General features: G+C 40.9%; 1 protein-coding gene across 1 annotated transcript in view; it reads left to right on the top strand.

The window, feature by feature from the left end:
- ush2a (Usher syndrome 2A (autosomal recessive, mild)) overlaps positions 1 to 25,346 on the top strand; it is a 158,258-nt gene that overhangs the window by 78,812 nt on the left and 54,100 nt on the right. The window contains exons 48-62 of the mRNA XM_077519899.1: positions 1,928 to 2,075; positions 3,246 to 3,388; positions 10,623 to 11,212; positions 11,300 to 11,466; positions 11,687 to 11,853; positions 11,935 to 12,023; positions 16,275 to 16,609; positions 17,238 to 17,393; positions 17,982 to 18,145; positions 19,409 to 19,618; positions 21,128 to 21,330; positions 21,397 to 21,509; positions 21,587 to 21,779; positions 22,798 to 22,966; positions 23,050 to 23,271. Coding sequence (XP_077376025.1) covers positions 1,928 to 2,075; positions 3,246 to 3,388; positions 10,623 to 11,212; positions 11,300 to 11,466; positions 11,687 to 11,853; positions 11,935 to 12,023; positions 16,275 to 16,609; positions 17,238 to 17,393; positions 17,982 to 18,145; positions 19,409 to 19,618; positions 21,128 to 21,330; positions 21,397 to 21,509; positions 21,587 to 21,779; positions 22,798 to 22,966; positions 23,050 to 23,271 — 3,069 coding nt within the window. The remainder of the gene's footprint in view (positions 1 to 1,927; positions 2,076 to 3,245; positions 3,389 to 10,622; positions 11,213 to 11,299; positions 11,467 to 11,686; positions 11,854 to 11,934; positions 12,024 to 16,274; positions 16,610 to 17,237; positions 17,394 to 17,981; positions 18,146 to 19,408; positions 19,619 to 21,127; positions 21,331 to 21,396; positions 21,510 to 21,586; positions 21,780 to 22,797; positions 22,967 to 23,049; positions 23,272 to 25,346) is intronic.

Raw genomic sequence — 25,346 nt, 5'->3', positions numbered from 1 at the left:
TAAATTTTAAATAGCAGACGTTTCCTCTCTTTCCAACCGGCTTTCTACCTCTGCGCCTCTGGCATCTCTTTAGACGTCTTTAAGGCAAACTGTCTTGATGCGTCCTTGTTCCGTGAAAGAACAGAGGCGAGCTAGCCGAGCAGGAGACACAAGAGGAGAGGAGGAGGAGAGCAGGCCCAGAGAAGTGAACATAAAAGTGCATAGTTTAAAACGATTAGTGACACCTCTGATATTGTACCTGCTAACGCAGCATGAGAGAGACAAAGGCTCACTAGTGTGTGTGTGTGTGTGTGTGTGTGTATGTGTGTGCCTAATAGCCATCCTCGCGCTAAGATGACTTGTGCAATCAGTGCGGTTGTAGTAGCGCCAGACCAGTGTTTGATTGAAGGGTCACTTCTTCGTATCCAAAGAGCGTCTCTTATTTTACACAGTCAAAACAAGCGGCACTCTCATTTTCTCCTCTTTGTGCCACCCTTAACATATTTGCATCCCGTCTATCCTTGCGTCCCCTCCATTTCCACCATGAGTGTGGTCACCGCCCTGACTCAAGATGTCATTTTACAGCACAAAATACTGTTCTGTATTTGTGCTCTGAAGAGTTGTGCTTCTTTGGGTGCCCCTGATTTTGTTAGGAGGAAGCAGGCGCTCTCAGTTGTCTTGTCTACAATGTGAGGGAAAAGGATGTCAGCCCTTTGACATTTTTTGCAATTCTGCATAGTCTGATCTTTTCTAAATCAGAAGAATAAACAGTTAGTAATACCACACAAACAATAATGTTTTCAACCTTGTTGAGAGATGCTGTCACATGACCTCAACAGTGCTATTCATCCCAGACATCCCAGAATTCTTGATGAGCTGCAACCGTTTTGTATAAGAGGAATGGTCCAAAATGCATCATGATCATTATGCTTGTCCGAGTTGAGGTCATTGCTGCTAAAGGAGGGTCCGCCATCTACTAAATCTGAGGGTTCACAATGTGCTTTCCTCCCTGCCCTCTGAATATCGCCATGTTATGTTCTATAAAAATATAAACACATAAATGTTTCTATTTGTTTAAGCAGACTCTGTTTACGCTTGTGATTAGATAGATCAAACTACATATTATAGCCACTTTATGCAGAAATTTAAGAAATTCAAAATGGTTCACATACTTCTCTCGCACTATAGCCTAAATATCATCCACATCTTTACAATATTACTGTTTTTGAGCAAGCAACCTAACAAGTAGCCTGCTGCCTTTTCCCATGGGTTGGATATAAAGTTAGCCACCGCTCGGCTATATGTATTTGTCACCTTTTTGATGTAAAGCCCTGCCTTGACTTATAAAAAGGGGAGAGAAAAGCAGCAAGATTCAACCGATTCTAATGGCACAGTAGGGAAGTTTAGGCTCAGCCATGAGCTACTGCGCTATGTAGACTGCTTTGAGGTGTATTTTAGGCTGAACAGGGCTTTGTATTTTTTGTTTGTATTTTTGTTTTCTTTTTTAACCACATCACAGGACTTCATCTGTCTTGTGTCTCAGATCTTAGGCCACTAAGACACCACATTAGTCCCCCGTTTTCCCCTCCTTGCTGTTTTCCTTGTTGAACTCTGCCAAAATCTCTTGCTGTTTATGGTAAATGGTCTTTCACTTGTATAACCACCTATTAAGACACTCAAAGCGCGTCACCTACTGATGGTGCAGCATCAGGAGCAACTGGGGTGATCGAATCCACAATCTATGGGTTGGGAGGTGACCACTCTACCAGTGAGCCAATACCGCCCCGTTTACTCTAAACTAACTCAGCCACAATCTCTCCTACTGGATGTGCCATGATGACATCGTAAGACAGTGAAATATGAATTAAAAAGACCACTAGGATGGGCAGTTTGAACCTACTCTCACTCTCCTGTCTTAATGTTCCTTTCTCCATTTCTCTCACTACAGCTCCAGACGGATTGTCCACCTTGACACTCAGTGGAGCCACAAGCACCAGTCTAAATGTGTCTTGGTCCGAACCAGCCCACTCCAATGCCCCGGGCCCTCTTCGCTACGGACTTCAAATGAGGACATCACCCCAGAGACCTATGATGAGGCAAGGTTTAGCGAAAATGATGAGCACACACTTGTCACAAAAGCATGTACTGTACAGCATACTGTAAATGATCTACAAATAAGCATGGATACATTATCAAGCACAGCAAAACATGTCATATCAAAATGACAGACTCTCTGGAAATTGAACTGAATGGGTTGGAGGGTTGGAGAGAAAAAACCACTGAAAAGGGAATATCAAAAATGGCCAGAATGAGACAGACAGGTACAGAACATGTGATAGAATAAAGAGAGAGGGGCTGTGCATCTGATATGTATTCATTACATGCTTCCTGACAACAAATTGCAATTTAATCCAAGAAGAGGAGGCTCTCATTCTGTGGTAATAAATAAATGACTAGGTACATGTATTATATATCAGACAAGCATGCCCTCCTCTTCTTCTGCTTTCGAGATCTCATTGTTCCCTGATTTATTCATTCATTCATCCCTTCTGTCCGTCTAATGCTAAATGGCCAGTGGTCCCTCATTTATGACAACGGTCTGTTACGTTACCCCAGTTTCCTCGCTTCATCATGTACGAATACCTGAGACCCAACCAGGTACCATGTGGGAATGTGATTAAAAGCAGTGAGGATGGTCCATGCAATTAATGCATGGGAGATACCTCACTTGCTTTCCAACTGAACTGTTGATTGAATGTGCAGTGCACTGCTGACAAATGTCCGTGGATTTTAATGAAAATGTGATTATCACCGTTCCGTTTTTTTTATTTTTATTTTGTATTTGAAGTGCTCTCGCATTAATTAATTTGAGGCTCTATGGTTAGCCTTTCCTCAGTGGTAAAAACAGTGAGCTAAAATCATAAATGTAATTTGACATAATTCACTGGATGTGGAAATGATATTGATAGAGTAACGCTTAGGAAAGGTTAACAGAGGTAGCTGAGGTCAATTTTATGAATTTTATAAATTTATGTTTTTTGGTTCACTTGATACAAGTGATAACCAACAGTTAGTAAATGTCCAGGCATTGTTTTCAATCATATATGATTTGAGGTGCTTAAGGTAACTATGATCTTTTTATAGTTGATTTTAATTAATGGTATATATATATATATATATATATATATATATATATATATATATATATATATATATATATATATATATATATAAATTTTTTTTTTTTGGTGCCTGTTCACAATCAGGCTCCTGGAAAACGCAACGGACACATTCTCTTACTATGTGCCGGGCCTGTCTCCGTACACCAAGTATCTTTTCCAACTCGTGGTGTCACACACACATGGACAGACTACAGGCCTATGGGAAACTCTCCGCACAGCAGAGGACAGTAAGTACACATTTTGCCATAAATCTAAACTGTCTTAAATCCATTCCATTGTGTTGTCCTAATCTCATCCTAGCTAGCACTAAGCTAACCTGGTGTCCAAACTCCATTTCATATGTTCCTGTGATGGCGTGAGATGCCATCACTGAAATAACGGCGTTAATGCTCGGATTCTGATCCCGCATTCATTTTTAACGGACAATTCACATCTCTATTTGAGTCACTACCAATTCGTACATGGCGTTTCTGCTTGACATCATTTTACATGATTCTGAGAGAATTTCTCAACTGACTAGTGCTTATTATCAGAAAGGCATCAATATCTTGCTTGGGGAAGTTACTCGTGGTATGAGCAGGATGAACCTGACAGTGTGAGAGAGCGAGACTTGCATACTGTACAGTGTGTCGGCGTGTGTGTCTATACGGGTCGGCGTTTCAGTGTTTGTGTAAGTGAGTGTGTGCGTGACCTAGCCAGTGTCATTGTGGGCTAATTGTGGTAATAGAATCATATTAGCCACTGGTGCAGCCTCTTCAGTGAAAAGTTATATATTAATTAGCAGCACATTATTGTGGCATACATAATCATTAAGCTGCTGAGATTTGCATACGTTTGATATGTGCGCATGTACACAACACAAGAAATGAGTTTGTACAAATCCTTGTTGTTGCTCACGTGAACGCAAATGCACTTTCACACGCCGCTGCTTTCGGGCTCACGCACACATCTGCTGTCATTTAGGATGTATTCAGTTATGACCCTGTTTCACTCGACTTGGAATGCAGAATTAAATTCAAAACGCACATGCACAAACTGTAACAAACAGAGCTATATTTGTGTCACTATTGTTTTAATTTAGTTGGTGTTGCAGTAAGTGTTTTTGAGGATGCAACAGACTTCGCAGGTGATGGTTACACATTTGTGGTTCCCCACTGCCAGGAATAAATCTCTAATAACTATGAGGATCTATTAGGGATGAGAAACACCAAAATATTGGTCTTCTATTTTTTTCTGTCAACTAAAAAAATTTTTAGTTTGAGATGAGAACAGTTCAGCTAGATCTAATATTATCCTTAAATGGTATTTGGGCCAAGACAAAACAAAATAGCATGTTTTGGGTAAGGAAAAGTATTGGAACAGAAGCATAAATTGAAGACTTAATATTGTGTGGACATTTTGAGCGTGTGACCCATTGACATCACCAAATATTTTTCACCTGTCATCTCCAAACATAAACCTTATAGAGCATGAATTTTTAAATGCAATTATTTTTCAGCCAGATGAAGTATTTGTAAACTCGAAAGAAAACATAAGTAGGACTAATTGTGGCAAAAGAAACATGAAACAGACTCATTCAAACATGTTTTTGGTAGGCAGTACTTTTGCATTTTGTTTCTGATGAAACTTGGTTGTGAGCCGTGACTCTGCTGCTCCCATTTGTCATAATATACTGAACTGCGCAGTGTGGCATTCGAGAGGTTAAATTCTTAAATTACTCTCCACGTTCCTCACCTTTTCTTCTCCTTTCTTTTCTGTCAGTCTTCTTTGCATTTCAACAGAGGGAATTTCACCTCTTCTATTTGACTGACTATCACTTTAACTATTTACAAGTGGTGATGGAGAGAATAGAGGGAGTCAGATGAGAAATAAAGAGAAGATTGGAGTGGGAAATATGGGGAAAAAAGAGGTAAGGTATAGAACAAGGAACGAGAGACAAAAATGGGGGAGGGAAGAAAGGAGAAGCCTAATGACGGAACACAGAAATTGAGGGACCCACGTTTCCTCCTTTCCTTTTTATCATTCCATTAAAGTTTTATATCCATCTTTTTAATGTAATTTGGTCCCTATGAATTCCTGCCGCTGCAGAACAGACAGACGGCTCCTGTGAACATAAACTCCGGCCGTGTTGGACAGCTCCCTTTCCTCTGTCTACTCGCATGTTCACACCAGCTAAGTGATCTAAGAGAGTGTGTGTCCGTCAGAAGCGTGCGCGCACACGCCTGTTATTTGTGTGTGTCATAGCATGTTCAAGAGACTTTGATTAAAAGCACCGTTTTGTCAAAATGTTCTTAGCCTAGCAGTATTTGAGGGCGTGCATACAGTGCATGTGCGCGTGAGTGACCATTTTAAAAAGCATTTTCACCAAATTGAACTCAAAAGCTAAGAGTGAAATGGAGAAGGAACATCACATGAGGTGAGAGATACTGACACTTCACAAAGAATTCATGTTATTTAATGACTGCATTTAAAAAGTAACATTTTACCTTTCATGGATGGATGGATGATAGGCCCACTGTAATATAACCTAATTCCTTATCACACCTTATTTTGTTATATAACAAAAAGGATTATAGACGATGTTTTTAGAAATAATATGATAATTAGGGGTGTTTGATACCACAATTTTTCAGATCAAAACCAGTAGGAGTGCTCAACTCTTGAGTAGTTACCGATACTGGTTAGGGATGTAACGATAGTGGCAATATCGTGATATTGCGATAACTGGCACGATATAGTCAGGTTGGTTTCCATTTGTGTAGTTTGAGCTCCCTTTGGTGGCTGGTTTAATTTTGGACCGGGCGGCACGGTGGAAGGCTGGTTAGCACGTCCGCCTCCCAGTTTTGAGGACTCGGGTTTGACTCCAGGCTCCGGCCTTCTTGGGTGGAGTTTTGTTTTTTAAGTATGAACTCCTTTTTTTTTTTTTTTTTTTTTTTTTTTACAATATTGTGACCTTCTTTTGTATCGCCATCTCCCCACAATACCGTCATAATTATCGTATCATGACTTTCATATTGTGATGTTTGCATATCGTTACATTCCTAATACTACCCACTGGTAATTTTGATACATAAAATTAGTTTTCCCTTCCTTTCATTTCTAGTTCTTGTTTGTAAAACCGCCACAAAAGGTCGGCAAATGCTGGCTTCGGATGCCGTCATCTTAATAAAATAAGTCTTGTATCGGCACCGATATTCACCTATGCCTAATGATAATAATCATAAATGATTCTAGATTATTCAAATCACCCCGGACTGTATTTTGTAGGAACTTTCTTTAATATGAAGTTAGCTGAGCAGGGTTAAAGAAGAACAAAAAAAAACATTTCTGTATTTTTCTCAATTGTGTAAGCCTCTGAGAATCTTTAGCAGTCACCTGTATAAATCGGGCTACTAATTCTACACTGGTTTAAATGATTTTATGCCCTGGCTAAGGCACACATTTGATTCTAATGCCATATATGATTTTCAAATGTTTAGTTCCTCTTTTATATCCCATAGATTGGTCTGAAGGTTAGCGGGAATTATATAAATCCCTCCCAAATGTCAGCAGCTGAAAGTTCGATTGAAAGAAATTTGAATGACTGACAACTCTGAGTTACTTGCTCAGTCGTGGTTTTTCAAAGGATATAATGCACATTAGGTCTACTCTCGATGTGAGGGATACAAATCAAACTCGTGACCTTGGAGACGCATCACGCGTCTTCCCGCTGGCTCCTTTTCCCCGTCTCGTCTTGGCGTCTCCTCAAGCAACGTCGACATTAGGAAGTAAAGATATGAAATGCAATGTAAATTCTCACACTATTGCTTGTCATGGTTTGACGCGGCTTCGTAAGCGTGCCGATAACGCTTAAGCTCAGCTTCGATTTTGACTTTTAGCAGCTCCGTTCACCTTCAGGAGACCCGTCACCCACTCGTTTGCGCCCAAGAACCTTCGGTGCACACACCGGAGGCCAAATGTTTTATATTCTCATAATAATTGTTACATATTTATATGCAGACTGATTTTAATGCCAAATAATGCACAAAGGACTGGAAAGTAACACACATGCAGTACATGCAAACCCTCTCCATCCATCCTTCCCCCCTCCCCCTTTTCTAGTCTCTTGTCTCTTGATTGTGTTATTACTATGCTAACCAAATCCTTATAAATGTGATTTAGGGCTTGGTGGCCCCCACGCTCCCGCTGTAGCCTTCTGCTACCATGTTTTACTGAAGAGAGGATGTGTAAGGGAGCTCGCAGAGAGGGGGAGGAATAAGGAAAGACGCAGGGTTGTCGAGGTACGAGGACGGAGACGGTCAGGGGAAAATGAGACAAGGAAGGAAGTCTTGACAATAAGTATGTGGTGGGGGCTTACCACCCATTCTCTCAACGCCCCTTTCCTCCTATCCAGAGGGCAGTAAAGTGTCAGTAAAATAAAAAAAATAATAATAATAAAAAAAAGGGAAAAAAGCATCACCTGCATCTTAAATGAAAATTTCAATTGAAAAACTTAACAGCCCTTCAAATTGCAGAATTTTACACGCGCCAGTAAAGCTTAAATAACACTCAACACTGGTTGGGGGGGTGAAGAGAGGGAATGGGGAGGGTGGTGATGACAAGGGTTACTTTGTGTGTGGGTGAGGCTTGATCAAGGTGACTGACTTATGTTTTGTGGTTTGAAAGACTCTGGAATGAGAATACTGGCCTGAAAGTTCCAATTGATAACTAAAAACGTGCATGTATTTTGCACACAAAGAGGTGCCAGAATAAAAGGAACATTCATTTCTTCCTAATTTTTGTATTTTGGGTCTTCCCCAAGCAGACACATACAAGGATGTCTAATTATCCACGCAGTTAGATAAAAAGAGAAGCACCCCAATCTGTCGAGAAGGAACTGGAAGTAAGGCAGCGGAACACGCAGGCAGACGTGCACATAGAAGACAGACAGCGAGACGGGCTCGTGCTTATTCGTGGGGTTCACTGGACCTTTTGGTGGTAAGTGAATCAGTGTGAGTGCTGAGTAGAGCTAGCATAAAAACCTGTTAACCCAAAAGGTCAACTCGCCGCATTGTTTATTTAGCAGACAGAGAGAGAGAGAGAGAGAGAGAGAGAGAGAGAGAGACTGTGAGGGAGGTAGAGAGAGGGAAAGGGCGTAGTTAGATTCAGTTTTTGCATTATTGACAACTGTCAGAAAACTTGTCAAAGTTGTGCTGTATTTCATACCAAAGCTATGAGTTTTCCCCTTCAATGGTGACCAGATGACACACCGCATCTTGACAGTTCCTAGCCGAGGAGGACATTGCCATTTTGGATGTGCCTCCCGACTCACTCGACCTCGCCTCATTTGATTTTTTTTTTTTTTATTTAAAGTGCAAGGGGGTTATTAAGGAGACCCGTTTTGAAGATGTGGACGACATCAAGATGTGGAGGATCCCAGAAGAGTGCATGGATGTCTGGTATAGAATACTGGGATTGAGTGCATTTCACTCCAGTGAGATTACTTTGAAAGGGAAACCTTGTGGTTTGTATTTTGGATATGAAATACAGAGGATTGTGAAACCTCTGAAGTCAAACGACTAGTATAAAATCATCCAATAGAAGGAACAGCCTCAACATGGGGTTTTGGAGGACATGTTCAATTAGAAAAGTTGCATTTGAAGCAATACCACTCGAGCATTTCTGTCAAGTTACAGACAAATGATGTTGTCTTTACATAGGTTAACTTAAATTGTTCTGATCGTTGCTAAAGATTGTTTGGATGGGACTTGAAAAATTGCCTATATTGACTATTTTTCAAAAGGTTTTATGATAGTCACCGATTTGTCCAGATCATTTGTTTCTATTATTTCAAACTTTTTTCAAAATCTCTCTCAGGAGCAAATTGTTTGACCTCAAATGTTCTACTGTAATGTGAAATCCTTGTGATGTAGTAAGAATGTTTTAAGTGTGAGTTACGTTCAATGAATGCATACATGTTACTACTACTGTGCAAAGCAGTGCTACATTACAGGACTTTTTTCAAAGCTATTTAATGGCTTTAACCTCTGGATCAAGTGGTTTTTTTTTTGGTTTTTTTTATACTTCACTGCAGCAGTTAACTTTACAACATCAAAGTTTCCTTCTGTAAGTCCCTTCAGGTACAAAGTTTGATGAATAAGGATATTAAGAACTAAGAAAAAAAGTAATTACGGTTCATTCCAGGTGAACGAAAATGGGGACATACTGATAAACGGCATCAAATTTGCGCGCGTGCGTGACCGTGTGCAAAACACTCACACACCCGTCGGCATATACACACACACACATGCATGCGTGTACACGCCTCTCATGTCTCAGCTAGTTGTAAAGACACACACACATACACACGCAGGCATCTGCATCTATCTGGGAAAGCCGTTAGAGGTTAGCGGTAGCACTTAGTGGCACAGCACGCTTCCTCAGTCCGCTCAGTCACCTTGATTCGCTTGCCCTTCACAGAGCCCCATTACTGCTCTCCTGCATCACCGTGTGTGTGGTAGCATGTGAGTGTGTTATTGTAGGAAATGTCTACAGTATGTGTGTGCATCCGTGACGTGGGCAATAGGCCTACAGTGGAATGTAAACGCCAGGGGAGTTGTGGGGTAGACCTTGTGGCGGAAGTTACATCACTTTCTCAAGTCCGTTTGCTAGCCAGTTGTGCTTACTGGACACTTGATTAGGTACACCTTCTCAATCAAAATGAGGATGCAATGTAGATATAAAACACTATAATACATATTGTCTGTTATCTGTTATAACAGATCTTCATGATTATTATTATTTTATTTTATTTTTTTATTTTATTTTTTTTTCAGGTTTCCGTAGCCCTCCGTGAAAGCATTTAAAGTATTTAATCAAAATAAGACATCTTGATCAACATTTTTTAAACAAACCAACAAACCAAACAAACCAGTAAATTCATTTAAATCATTTTCTTTCTGGTCGGTCAATTTGATTTATTTTTCTATTTATTTTTTTTATTTATTTTTTTGTGCATGATTCATTGTAAAAACAAAACTACTGTATTTAGTTGCAATCTTAGTCTAAATACTTTAAAGAAAAATATGCATGGTACTTAGATGTAAGTAACAGCCTTTTGTGGTCCATCCAGCATCCCCTGATGTGATTCTATCATGGCCCCTGATCCTGGCCCTAAAAGGTGCTATTTCAAGTGCTTGGGAAAAAAAAATTATATTTAAATATATTTCTGGGTGTTAGAAATCATTTCACTGGGTGTGACAACATGATGTGTTTTTTCCTTTTTTAAATTCTTAGGCAGGTTTTAAAAGTTGACTTATATATCATATAGTGCTTTGACTTGTAGTATTTATTTCTGCTTTTCTGTTAATTGCAAACAGATTTGATGAAAGAGTTGCATATTACATAAGAGAAATTATATTACCCATTTAAAATGTCATCAAGTTTTCCATATATAGCGTAACACTCCAATCTTCCCAACAGGTCCAGGTCCACTTGACCCTCCGACTGTTGCACAGCTGCATCCTCGAAATGTGACAATCACATGGGTCCCGCCCTCGCAACCAAATGGCATGATAAGAAATTACAGCCTTTATCTACACCCTAGCCCTGTGTCTGATTTATATGACAAACCTGGCACCAATTTGGGACCCAACGCAAGCATCACGTCTGACCCAAGAATTGAAGAGGACAATCTTTACTCAAGTCAAAACTCGAAGCCAGCGTCAAGTGTTGCCGTGCTTGGATCAGACAGTCACCTATCAAAGGGCAACCAGACTCTAGAGTCCACACATGCAGTCTATAGCGGTCAAGTCATTGGTTCAAACGTATTACAATCTATAGAAGCCGCTGACATTGCAGGGGTGTACCAAAACCCAGCAGTGTCACACAAAGGATACATTTCAAGCAGACCGAATATTGAACAATTAATCAATCAAGATGTCCTCCACTCCGCCAATTCATCAAACTCACTCACAGGTTTTAGTCCATCCCCTCCATCAGTCAATCTTTCAGGGAGCAACACAAGCTACACCTTCTTTCACCTCCTCCCATACCACTCCTACCACGTTCAGGTAAAATATTTGACCTTCTGTAAATATGGTCCGAACTTGTAGTACAGTTGTTCAACTTTGCAAATGTATTATTCCCCAATCGTCTAGCTGGAAGCATGCACCACTGTTGGTTGCTCAGTGTCCAAAACTTTGCACTTTCAAACGTTGCCAGCTCCTCCCGAAGGCATCCCGGCACCCCACCTTTATTCTGACACCCCTACTTCGGTTCTCCTGTCCTGGGGTGCACCACAAAGTCCCAACGGGATTTTGGAGAGGTGAGATATGATCATATATTTGAGACCTCATTCCTCTGTACCTTTTTAGAATTACAATTCGATTTTCCCAAGAGAGTCCCCTGACTGCATTTAGACCAAATCATAAGGGAACCACATTGCATGTGTGTAGTCCACAAACTGTCTGAACAGTCCGTTACAAATAGAAACCTGCACTGCAGGACTTGGGTGGAATGTTAATATAATGTGAATTTTGGCAAAGGTGGCTGATTGAACGCCGAGTTGCTGGGACGGAACAGATCTCCACAGTAGGCCACCTTCCTCCAGAACCACTTCCGCTTTCCTTTCTGGACTCTTCATCGGCACTTAGTCCATGGACAAGTTATCACTATAGACTTGTTCTACAGAATCAGGCTGGCAGTTCCACAGGTAACACTGGAATTGTTGGCCCCTCATGCCTAAAAATGTAATGGCTCGCTCTGTCAAACTCAAGCATGTCCATACTTGCAGGACCTTGGGTGGGTATTACCACCAGACCTTCCAGACCTGCCGGTATGACGCCGCCGAGGGTCAAAGTGTTGGGGCCGGAATCACTGCAGGTGATCTCCAGTTTGATTTGACCTTCAATAATTAACTTGTCTTGTGTGTAAAATACACAAAATAAGAAAGTGCAATTGTGGATCTATCTAGTCTCTCTGAGATTGACAGTGTTGAAAAGTCACAGCAATGTCACACTCATTCCTCTGTCTTTCCTTCTCGGGATTTAATGAGAAAGCAAAAACATTCAACTCAAGGTCCCCTTCACAAAATGGGTGGGGCTGTGACCCTGTCGAAGACGGCTTCCTTCCTGTCGGCCATTTTGAAGGAGGGGCCGGCGTTAAATTCCAGCTCTGGCTAATCCCACATCAAGGCCTATCAAGAAAACACACAAACACTAACGCTGCATGCACAGGCGGCACGCACACACACACACACTCGCGCACAGCCTTGCACTAATGCTAACAGCCAAAAAATGCTAATGCTCGTCATTATTCCCGAACCACCCCTGTCATCTCCACAGCTGCAAAGCTTTTGGGGTCAGACATCCAAGAAGGAAAATGTTCTTCCTGGTTGACGCTAATTGGACAGGATGGCAGGCCGCTTCCTGGTTAACAATTGACCTTGACAACCGAGAGGATTTGGACTACAGTACTTCCCTTAATTCTCTAAATGGTCTCTTGTTCCAGATTCTTCTTCAGTGCACATCACAAATGCAGCACTTAACATTTGTCCTATTGTTGAACATCCATCCATCCATCCATTTTCTTAACTGCTTTTCCTCACAAGGATCACGGGGGTGTTGGAGCCTATCCCAGCCGGCTTCGGGCAGTAGGCGGGGTACACCCAGAACTGGTTGCCAGCCAATTGCAGGCCACACAGAGACGAACAACCAGTCACACTCACAAGCACACCTAGGGACAATTCAGAGCACCCAATTAACCTGCCAAGCATGTCTTTGGAATGTGGGAGGAGACTGGTGAACGCGGAGAAGACCCACACAGACTGGAGAACGCGGAGAAGACCCACACAGGCACGCGGAGAACATGCAAACTCCACCCAGGAAGGCCGAAGCCTGGAGTCGATCCTGCGTCCTCAGCACTGGGAGGCGGACGTGTTAACCAGCCCGTTATGTGCTGACGTTGGATCCCAAAGCGCAGACACAAATAAGATTTTAACTATTTATTCACATCGAAAGGCATTGAACAAACTTGACTAGACGAGAAAAAAAAGAGTTGCACAGAGGGACAGTGGTGATAATCCGACAAACACACACACTTATCAGACCGCAACTACAGAAAGTGATTCGATCTGATTGTTTGTGACTAAGTAAAGGATAAAGATTGACATCACAAAGCTCCTGACATCACATAGCTGTCACATGACTTAAAACCAGTTGAAACTAGATGCTGTTACATCAATTCAAAACAGACACTTGTTACATCAGTACATAACAGACACTTGACCTCACGGTCATGAACCCAAACTTAACAGGTCATGAACTCAAACTTAACCCTGGTGTGACCCCAGATATGACAGCCCCTATTGTTGAACAAATGGTTCTAAAAAGTAGGGATGCTCAATACCACCTTTTTTAGACTGATACCAGTACAAGTACTTAACTCTTGACTAGTCATCGATATCGATACCAAGCACTTATACCACTAGTACTTTTGATACGTAAAATTTGCCTTAATTTTAAAGAAAACCCTTTATATCCCAATATAACATTAATGGCAATTTTAGATTCTTCTAAATTCTAATTTGTAGTTCCCTATTATAAACCAACCACAAGTACCGATACCTTGAAAAAAGGCCTGGTATCGGTACTTTCCCAGTATGAAAATATATACATAATATAGGCACCTATTGCAGAACAAGCTCAAATAAATAAGTAGCCATTGAACACGGCTGTTTATCTGTATAACATTTAACATGAAAATCATCCATATAATTCCCTCTTTCCTCTTTGACCTGCATACTCAAGTCATTGCGCTGGCGCTTGTGTGTTGAAAGAACAGAATTGTGCTGTCAGCTAAAAAGCACTCTCTCAATGCCTTCTTTTGAATATAATAATAGCATGATGCTCGCACACCTCACTCCCCACATTATCATTTGGCGCTCTCTCGCTCAAATACACATAAGCACTCGCACACGCACACGCCGAGACTGTACTGGCCTTAGCCCCCGTGGTCTGTGTCAGCCGAGGGTCTGCGCTGTCTTCACAATCTCCAGATTACATCAAGCTATTCAATCTGTAAATGACTTCTAGCACAAAGCACACCCTACACGCACTTTGGGAAATGAGCTACCTAACTCAACATGACCCTGCCCATATGCGGCTAGCTGTGTATGTGTGCGCGCAACTTTGTGGGTGTGTGGGTGTCCTGTATCACCTCGCAGTGTCACTTGTTAAATGAATATCAAGGTTGCATGAGAAATAATTGTTCCTGACATTCATTCATAATATTCTCATCAGCATTTGACCACCTAATCACCTACACTCATAAGTCGCAAGCGTCTCTGAACTGATGACTTATTGTACATGACAGTTTGTGTGCCTAAGTGTGTTAACGCGCGCAGTCTGTTAGCATTAAGTAGATGTGCGGTCGTAAGTCATAAGCATAAATGCACAGTCGTTTGTATTCGAATGCATTCGCAAAAACGCGTCCGCACGGATGTCATACGATTTCACATGAAAGATGCAAATGAGTTTGTGTGTTTTAACATTTGTGCGTTCCACTTTACCTTCATCCGCCGCCCTAAAATGCTGACAGCCTGAACAGCTTCCAAATCAGATGCACCGCTCGGCAACTGCAAGCTTTTGTTTTTGCATGCGGCAATTCCATTACCGGCCGCCTTTCATTATTTTAGCATGCCGTTTGTGCATGCGTGCGCGTGCATCTTTGTATGTGCGTGCGTAGGCAGGCGCACACCCTCCCCGTTTTAAATGTGATGAAAGGAATCGTCTGTCCAAGTCAAAGTCAGGTTATCTCTCCTCGCGAGAGATTTGATTGCAGACGCAAGTGATGACACATGCACGCTGGAATGCCACCCACAAGACAACACTTTGTAGGACTCCGGCAACATGCTGGCCACTGTGTCCACACTCTGATGAAGATACTGTATGTGTTTACACACACACACACACACACACACCCCAACACGCACACACTGTTCTGTGACTTCCAGTAGTTCATCCATCTAAAAGCTTTCTGCTGTTCTCAGCAAGCGGAGAATACAGTGGTACCTCAAAGGACACTGTCTGAACTCTGATTTGTTCATATTTTGAAACAATGATTCCCATAGGAAATAATATAAAGTGAATTCATTTGATCCAGTGTGAAACTGTCACAATAATTAAAAAAAAATAAAAGGTTCAGGCAATATAAATATCATTATGGGAAAAAAAAAAACGGGTCAACTAACTTGATGTGTAATGAACATGACTACTGCTACCTTGCATAACCGTTTCCATGTATGTGGTTATGATTATTTTTATCCTCTGTATTACCCTACTTGTTGGAATGACGCACACAAAAAAAAAATGGCCTTGACGAAAACACATGCCGGCGAAACTTTGACTGAGAAACTTCGACGGAGGGAGCATGGCCGGATGGAGGCAACCTCGAACAAATGAAAGAAGCGCTTGCATGTGAGAATAATGCTGCACTCGAGGGTGGTCGGAAGTCGGACTTTTCCGAGTTCAAACCAGGAAATGTGTTTGGAAACGCCCCCTTGAAGTCGGAAATTCCACTTGCGAAGTCGGGGAAAAAAAGTCGCCCGACTTCACCAACTACAATGTGACGTCACTCTAAAATGGCGACCCCTTTGGAAACACGGACCGTGAATGGTCAAACACAATTTACTTGAGTATAAAACTTGATTCATAAATATTCAACATAACTCCACGTAATGCAACGTACGTGACAGCATGCCGCTATCTCCCTGCATGAAATTATACGGTGGGCTACTGAACTCTATGGAATGCTTATGAAATAAGATAAAAACAATATAAATGAAGCAAAATTGCGAGGAGGCATGTTTGCTGGAGGTCAAAATGAGTGTTGAGGACAAAAATAAATGGTTGTCTACTTTGGCCTCGAACACTTTCAGGTCGGAACTGGGAAAAAAAAAACCTGATATATCCTAATTCTGACCGTCCTCGAATGTAGCATTAGACCAGGAAACCTCAGCGTGCTGAGAGAAACCTCCGCTAGACCAATGCACAAGTCTATAATGCAAATAAGGCCCTATATGATAAACTAAGAGTATACATCTTTATAATCTAAACTGATACCCCTCTCTTCCAGGTCAGATGGTCTCCACCTCTGATTCCCAATGGTGAGCTCCAAGGTTATGAGATTCGTCTCCCAGAGCCTCGCATCTTCCACAATGGCGGCAACACGTCTGAGCTTGTCGTCGCGACAACCGACCTGATTCCGTACACAAACTACAGCGTTAGCGTGCTGGTGTGTTCCAAGGGGGGCGGATATGTTGGCGGATGCACAGAAAGCCTGCCCTCTCCGGCTACCACATTCCCCACCAGCCCGCAAGGCCTGGCACCGCTGTCGGTGGTGGCCGTCAGTGAGTCCTTCCTTGCAGTTTCTTGGCAGCCTCCGCAAAGGCCAAATGGACCCAACATCAGGTAGGACTGACATTAATGTTTCATTAACAGTGATGTTATTTTTTCAGGCGTCTTAATAGTATGTTGAACGTGTTACTAAATTCTTTATGTACTCAAAAGACCTTGAAATGGTACCAAGCTGGGTACAAATACCTTTACCACAAAATAGTGCACTATATTTTGATTGGCATGGTAGCAGCTCTTCTCTGTTCTGACCCGCACTTCTGTGGCAACAAGTCTTCATGTAAAAGTCAGTTGTTCTTTACAGGTCATTAAAATGCACGAGCCCGCCTCTGTGTTCTGCACAGCTCAGCTCCGCGTGTTTGTCTAAGTGGGTTGGTTAAAAGGTGGCATTAAGCCCTTCTTTTCTGATTACAGCAGAAATTAGCATCACTGTGGGGAGCGGAAAACACAAACCCTGCAGAAAAGCACAACAGGAGGAAGGGAAGGATGAGAGACGCAGTCAACATAAACAAATAGCAAACATGGCTGAAGAGGAGGAAATTTGTGATAAGGGCTTAAATTGGCTGAAAAAAAGTTTTGTTAACATGCATTTCGTCACATATAATCTGTACACGTGTCGTATGCTAACACATTCTTGAACATCTAATCCTGCATGTTCTTTCTTTTATTCAAATTTCCCCTTCAGGTACGAGTTAATGCGACGCAAAAGCCACCAGCCTCTGGCCGCCGCCGCCGTCCCCATAGTAACAGCCCCATCCCATAACCCTTCCGAAGATCTCCATCGCTGGTTCCGTGTTTACTCCGGCACCAAATTGTTCTACCAAGATAAAGGCCTAAGCAGGTGAGATTACTGGAATGAGCTCTAGAGCAAACGCAGCCGGCCGTGTGTGCAGAGCCGATCGGCGAGCTGCGGCTGATGCCGATCTTTTTAATACCGCTCAAAGATACATTAAGCAAATATTCCAAAGAATTAAATTGTTTTTCACGCAGCCTCACCCTAATCTCGCTTTGGCACTTGGTGCAAGATGATGTTTTTTTTTTTTTTGTTTTATTAACTCCCACTTTGCTCACTCTGGGTGGACTTTTTGGTGTTGCTGTTTCTTTTTTGCTGCAATCTCATACTCTGAACTCATCAGCACTTTTCATTCTGGTTGCTTTTGTTGATATCTTAAAGACTAATTTTTTTTTAATGGAAATATTTCATAGTACATTTTTCCAGGAAGGACCAAATTTTTTGTCAGCTAACAAAGTATTGTCATGCGTAGTTACCGTAAATAATTTCTACACAATTAGCATGGCACCTGCACAAATGTTATGTCAGTCTCGTAAAGTACAAACATGTACAGTACCAGCACTGATACTGATACTAGTATCAGTATACTGTCGGTGCATTGGCAGTTGTAAACATAATGCCATCATCTCTCACCAGATTCACCCACTACCAATATCAGTTAGTGGTCCGTAATGATGTGGGCGTCACTTCGGGGGAAATTCTCACTGCGGTCACCATGGCTGGGATTCCTCTCCAAGGTCCATCTTTATTTGCATACGCTGTCAATCACACAGCGCTTCACGCCAGCTGGACACCACCCTGTGAGAGGACCACTGACTTAAACGTTGTTTGACAGGCTCACTTCTTTATGTACAACCTGCTGAGTCTAATACAGGAAGGTCCAAGAATGCTGATTGTTGTGGTTGGGATTTGTAGTTTGGTTTTGTAATATTTTGCAACTTAACATTATAACACTGAGCATTATTGTAGCTCACCCAGGCAATCAGGTGGTCTGTATCTGTTTATCTGTTTCCCATATCCCAGCTAACTTTGAGCAAGAGGCTCGGTACACTCATATAGACAAACAAGCACTCACAGTAGGAGAGAACCCTGAGAAAAATCATGCAAATAGAGCAAGATTATAATAGTTAATGGAAACTGTCAGGTTTATACACCATCTATGACATTTTAAAAATACACAAGACAGACACAAAGATGAGAAAACAAGGCCTTTTTGACTCGTATATGAGGAGAAATGGACAGGGAGCATGTGTGCAGTTTACAAACTCCTCGTCCACTTCTGACACATACTCACATTTCTCCTCTTTTATTGGGATTCGGCTAACACCAATGGTCACTTGTTGCTCTAAGGGAGTTGGGGAAATAGCAACAATGACAACAATCATTTACACCACTGCAGATGTCTTTTATTACTCAAAGTGTCTCAACCATAAAATTGTTCCAGTCAATAGTCTTTGAAGTTTGTTTACGGCCTTGGAATTCCCGCAGCAGCTCAAACAGATGTCGCAATGTTGAATAAATGCTTCACAATTAATTCTTTGTTAATATTAAAATAGTAAATATGGGATAATTTATACATGATAAATCTGTCAGAAGCTAACGAAATAATTAAAACTAAAATAGGAAAAAAAACATTTTTTTTCTTAAATAAAAATTAAAATGCTTTTAAAAATGCAAAGTAACTGAAACTTCATTTTTTAAAGTTGATGTACTCGAAAAATATGCATTACAAAAATAATACTAAAACTAATAAAAACGCAAGTAAAACGATGCATGCAGTATTTGCACAAAATAAATGCTAACAACCTCCACTAAAATTCCTTATTTTTTTATTATTATTTTTTTTTAAAGATCGAAACAAAATAAAAACTAATTATAACCCTGACATAGTGCTATGGATAACTACCATCTCTGTTGTAAAAAAAAAAATGCAACCCTTGTATCTCATTGGATTGTGCAGGTGTACCTAATGAAGTGTCCAGTCTGTGTGAATAACAAAATAATGACAAAACAGAAAAATAATTAAAGTATGATTTTAACCGATTTTAACTGTCCTTCCCCAGCGTTGCACAACCTGCAGGGTGAAGTGGAGTCATACTTTCTTTCAGTCGACTCTGCCAACTCCAGACAGAACTTTGTCTTTCCCCCAGAAATTCTCTCCACAGTTGTGACTGACCTTTGGCCCAGGACCACCTACTCAGTGTCATTACACGTGTCTAATGGTGCACATAATACAAGCCAATCGATAGTTAACGTCACCACAGAGGATGGAGGTATGTGAATTTACGCATGCCCATTGGGGCTTTTGAGGCTTAATTATTAATTTACCCGTGTTTTTGTATTCAAGTTATATTGTTTACAAGTGTTAATGCGAGTGGCGCTATTGCATTGAGTGTGTAAATTCAATACACTTTTGTTAAGTGTCTGTGTTAATATGCATTTCACTGTGTCTCGGTGCTTCAACGGGAGATGTTAAATACATGTAGCCAGGCATGAAATCAATACGGAGTGTGCACGCGAGGCAGATTTAAGGTGTTGTAAAAAGCTTGTCAGCAGACGTAACACACACAAAAGTACACGCAGCGCCAGACAACAAGCATGGCAACCCAGTGACCATTAGTTGAGCTTTTTGTCAAGGTTATTGTTTATATATTTGAGAAGCGCACAATCAGTAATAATACGCATTCGCCAATGGCCATTGCATTAGGCACAGTACATATTTCGAAGATTTAGTTTGTGGTTTAGAATGGCATTGAATCAAATTCAAAGTTTTACATTCTCATAAACATATATGTAACTGAAATATTTTAAATTTGTGCAATATGTTTTGGGGGGTTTTCTTCCTGGGCGTTTACACAAAAAAAATTGAGAAGTACCCCGTGTTTGAGCTCATTTAATCAGGGTGCTCGGTTCCTAATTTTGTGGTCGTTTTTTTTCTCCATTGAAATTAAACTAACAAAGAGATATCAAATACAGTATCTTATTTGCACAGAGCAATACTATTTTTGAAACTTTAAATAAATAACAATTGTACTTTCGTTAGCTATTTGGGTACTTCTCTTTTTATTTGGTATAAATGTGCCCATTGTGGGACTAATAAAGGTTATCTTGTCTTTCCTTTCCATTCACTCTGACCATCGCTTTCTCCTTTATTACGTTACCATCTTTTGAAGTATAATTGCACGATGCAGCCTTTCTTTTCCTCTCTAATCTGAGCAGTAGACTGAAAAGTGCATAAAAAACATGAGATGGTCATTGGGAGCTAAATGCAAAGCATGGCTCGTTTAACTGAAAGGACCAATGGGGTATTTTTTTTTTTCTTTTGTCTTCAACCCATAAGACATATACTCACATCATCATCACCAAATATAAATAGCAACATGCTTCCTCTGTTAGATTGTACAATATGACAGTCAGCAAATGTGTTCAGGTAGTGGCAATTTATTTACAGTTTTATGGAGAGAAATGAACCAAAACAGTTTTGAGGTGGACAGTAGAAATGAGAGGCTGAGGTATTTTGCTGCACTGTGTGGACTTTTGGTTATAACTCACAGGTTTTTGACAGTTTTACAAGTCTGGCCTTATGATCTCGAGCTTCGAGCTGTTTCAGGGCATGTTAAAATTTTAGCACTGTGGATTTTGTGTAACGGTTTAAATGCGCCATCATCAAATCGGTGTGGTGTGAATACGTGACAAATGATGTTCCATTATCCTGTCCTTGTACTGACGATCGTGTCGTTGGCGTTTTTGTGTTTTTGTACTGTCACGCACTAATCTTTCAGAGCCAGATGGGATGTCTGCCCCGGAGGTGGTTCCGGTTAACAGCAGCGCCGTTCGTGTGCTCTGGTCACCTCCTCTCCGACCCAACGGAGTCATTACTGGTTACCGAGTTTACCTTGACGACCGCCTCCAGGTCGGCGTGGACAACAGCTCGGGGTCCTTCCTGCTGGGGAATCTGCTGCCTTTTACTGTTTACAACATCCGGGTACTCACACCGACATACAAAAAGTGCAGTGTTGTGTTTTTCCTAATGTGTGAGTGTATATTCCAGGTGGAGGTGTGCACCGTTTATGCATGCGTGCGGAGTAATGTTAGTCAGACGACCACTGTGGAGGACTTACCCTCCGGCATGATCGCACCGAATGCTCAAGTACTCGGTCCAAGGTGATGCTAGATACATTTTGATTGCCCGAGTACTACCTTACCTCACCTCCATCATCACCGATTTGGTCACCGCTCAGGGTTGTCAAGTTGGACTGGTCACCTCCAGGCCGACCGAGTGGCATCATGCGTGGTTACGATGTCTTAAGACGGACCTTTGGGTCATGTGGCTCTCGGTCCGCGGGAGTCACGTCGGATGTCAGCTGCTCCTACGTGCAGTGTCCAGCTACTCATCGAGTGTGTGGGACATCATGCTTCCACCCTGACCAGCAGGTTATTAATAGATCCGTTTGTATTTTGCAAAATGTGACATTACAGGGGGTCTCCGGTTTACATTCTGTTCCTATAGCATTTGGTTGTCACATGTTGCAAATTCAGTTAGTATGCAAACGCATCTTGTCACTAAATTGTGATAACTGTACACACAAAACGACTATACTGCACTTAATCAGTCTCAGTATCAATAATTTTCAAACCTCAATGCAAAATCGATGTCAACCAAAGGAGTGTTATCATCAGTGAAAGTAGTTAAAAAGAAAAATGACAAAAGAGTGATAAAATCATGATACAGATTTTTTTATTTTTTTTTTCTTCTCTCGTACATTTATAACTCTTATATAACAGATTATATTTGTCGGGATAGTTGATCTAAATTTTTTCAAAAATCTCCTTTTAACTTTGAGAGAATATTGTGATAAGTTATGAAAAAGCCTCCATGATTTTACAGTGCTAAAAGTTAATTGCTTAATCGCCAAGTAATCAATGATCAAATTAGCCGACAACTGTTTTAATATGTTTTGAGAAATTTCTCTGATTTCATCCTTTCAAAAGTCAATATGCTCTGATTTCCGTAGTCCACGAAAGCAGACTATCATTGTGTTTAATGAAAATGACATTTTCAAACACCTGCTTTTACTTTGGAAATCAAACCAAGAGCTGAATTGCTTTCAGTCCCTCTTGTGTGATATTGCTTAATTGTTGTTGATTTTTTGAATCTCTAAACAATACCAAATGAATAACAATAATTGATTAATATACAGTAATTTTGAAAAAAAAATGTAACACACTTAAATGCAAATAATTGTATCCGATTATTTGATTGGAGGAATGGAATAATCAATTATAAAGTTACTCAAAAGTGACATCCCTACTTGATTTCCAGACCTACCTAAAGTCAAAGCTCATGTTAGTAAACAAGCGTTGTCATCAGCCTCCATTGTAATGATCTTTCTTTTCTTTTTTTTTACTTTTTTTTTGTCATTTACTTTATTTCCTTATGATTTTCAACCAGGTTTGCTGCGCTGGAATATTGTACCAGAAGATGCCACATTATTACTGCTGTGCAGAGCACTATCTGAGCTTTCCCAATTCCACCAGTCCAATCTGCTGCAATGGCAAACTGTTGCCACCTCTCCCTCGCCACCGCTGCTGTGGAGGATACTATGTTAAACTAAAAGCTGGTACGTATGTTCCATGGGATGCATTCGTTTCTACTTGTGTTTGACTTTACGGCAGTTCCCTTCATCTGACCTTGTCTCTGTAGATGAATACTGCTGCCCCGACCACTCGCAGGGCCGTGTCTCAGTGGGGCCTGGGGACAGCTGCTGCGGGGGCTCTCCCTACGCCACCAAAGGCGGACAGCTGTGCTGCAGTGGGAGCCTCCACGACGCTTACCGAGTCCAGTGTTGCGGAGGCCACATTGTAGATCGCGCACTGGTCTGCTGTGGTGGAGCTGAAGGAGGACACGTGCATACATACATTCCAGGTGAGGAGATGTGTCCCAAACAAACTTCTTTGTGAATGTCAAAATTGAGATATGCTGTTTTTGGTGTTCAATTCAGTGCTGACCCACATAAAAACTGACTGTCTGCGATTGTAGTTAAACCTGTATAGGAACACCAAACAAAAAAAACAAAAAAAAAAGGAGGTCGAGTAGAGAAAATGACAGAGAAGAATTAAGCATCAGGGGACGAGGTAGACACATGGCGCAGGAACGTGGGGTCGTTTCCCTTTCTTTCTTCCTGCAGTGTCCCGAAGCACCCGGATACCATAGCACAGATGGGACTGTGCGTGTGTGCGCGGGTGAATATGTATGCGTGTGTGTGCATATAAGGTGAATGTGTGTGTCATTAGACATCTTTGTCATGGCAGATGATGATGAAACACACTCTGGATGGCTCAGTTGAGGCCACTGCCAAGCACACAGCAGGACAAATAACACACACATTCTCCCTCCCCTTCACAACACACACAATTTCGCACATATACCTGTTCGATACACACGCACACATAGACAGAGTCAACAGGGTACGCTCTGCGGGGTTCACTTAGTGTTGAGTGCCAGAGACAGACACATGGACTCTATTCATCACATACTGTATGAGCAATGGCCTCATATTGATCGGCCTAAAGTTCTTTATGTGCTATTGATGTGCGATATACCAGGTATAGGTATCGGGCCGATACTCTACCTTATTTTAAGGTACTCGCGATGGCAGCTGATTCCCTTGTGGCCATTTTAGGGTCAAATTAGAAGAATAGAAAATTGTTATTAATTTCATACATTTTTAAAGAAAAATGCTGTACTGGCATATAGTGTTTTTTATTTAAATTTCATGTACGAGTTATGATAACCTACATCAGGATTTGTAAGGATAGTGTTTAGGGATACACAGATTATTGCCTGGGCCGATTATTAAGCGACAATATTCAGTATTTTGATGAATATTGGCATGGGCCTTTAAAAAAAAAAAAAAAAAAAAATGATGACCAATAATGAATCAACTGATAACTGTGTTAACTGCAGGGAACCAAGCACCTCTCTGCACATTTTGTTTTTGTTTGAACTTACAACTAAGATAAGTTACATTTTAATTTTAATTTGTCATTAATTAAAAATAGATAAATATATATTTTTTTTATTTAGTATTTCAGATAAATGGAAATTTTGTGAAACTTTATTTACTTTAGAAAACAATAGGGAGCTTTTTTTTTTTTTTTTTTTTTTTTTTTTTTTTAAAGTTTTTAACTTTTGAAGACATGCTGATGACCGCAGCAACTCCCTGAACTTTGTGTTAGAATTTTAAAGCAAAGATGTCTATTGTTTAACATTACAAAGAAAGCAATTTGCAAATTTGAATGTTAAATTAGTAATAGAAAAAAAATTAAAAGAATAGAAAAGTAAATATATTCTTTTAAAAGACATTTCAACAAAGTTTGAAATCGAAGTTTGCATTTTTGTAAATTCATGTAAATTTTTTCCCTTTTAGTGAAAGTGAATATCGGCTCCAAATATCTGTTATCAGCCTCCTTGATTACAAATGAATGGTCTATGTAATTTTTTTTAAAGATTCATAGAAGAGAGCAACTTTTGAGTAGGAGTTTAACGTAGTGGCCACTTTCCCTGAAAGAGTTAAAATTGACTGTCATTGTTTATTCTTTTTTTTTTCTTTCTTTTTTTATCGTTAGTGCCAGTGGTATCGGTACTCGGGAACTACTCCAGAGTTGAGTACTCATACTGGTAGCGGTCTGAAAGAAAAATGGTATCGAACATCCCTAATTTTTACAAATGTATGCAAATATCAACAAACAACTATTTCGATTACTTTTCCATGTTTTCAACCAATTCACCATTCTGGCATTGACATTTAGCATCAACGTTGCTTTCAAATTATTATTACAAATATCACCTTTTCTATCTATCCTTCCCGCTCCATCCTCTGGCCTCATGTTCATCTCGCCACCTTTTCTTCCTCCTCCTCTCTGCCCCCCCCCCCCCCCCCCCCCCCTCCACCTCACTTCCCAGCCACTCATCAGTCATTAGCGTTAGCTTCCCCATTG

The sequence above is a fragment of the Festucalex cinctus genome, chromosome 4 (assembly GCF_051991245.1).
Source record: "Festucalex cinctus isolate MCC-2025b chromosome 4, RoL_Fcin_1.0, whole genome shotgun sequence".
In the NCBI taxonomy this organism is placed as follows: domain Eukaryota; kingdom Metazoa; phylum Chordata; class Actinopteri; order Syngnathiformes; family Syngnathidae; genus Festucalex; species Festucalex cinctus.
Note: the sequence above shows the minus strand (reverse complement) of the source record. Positions and strands in the feature narration are given on the sequence as shown.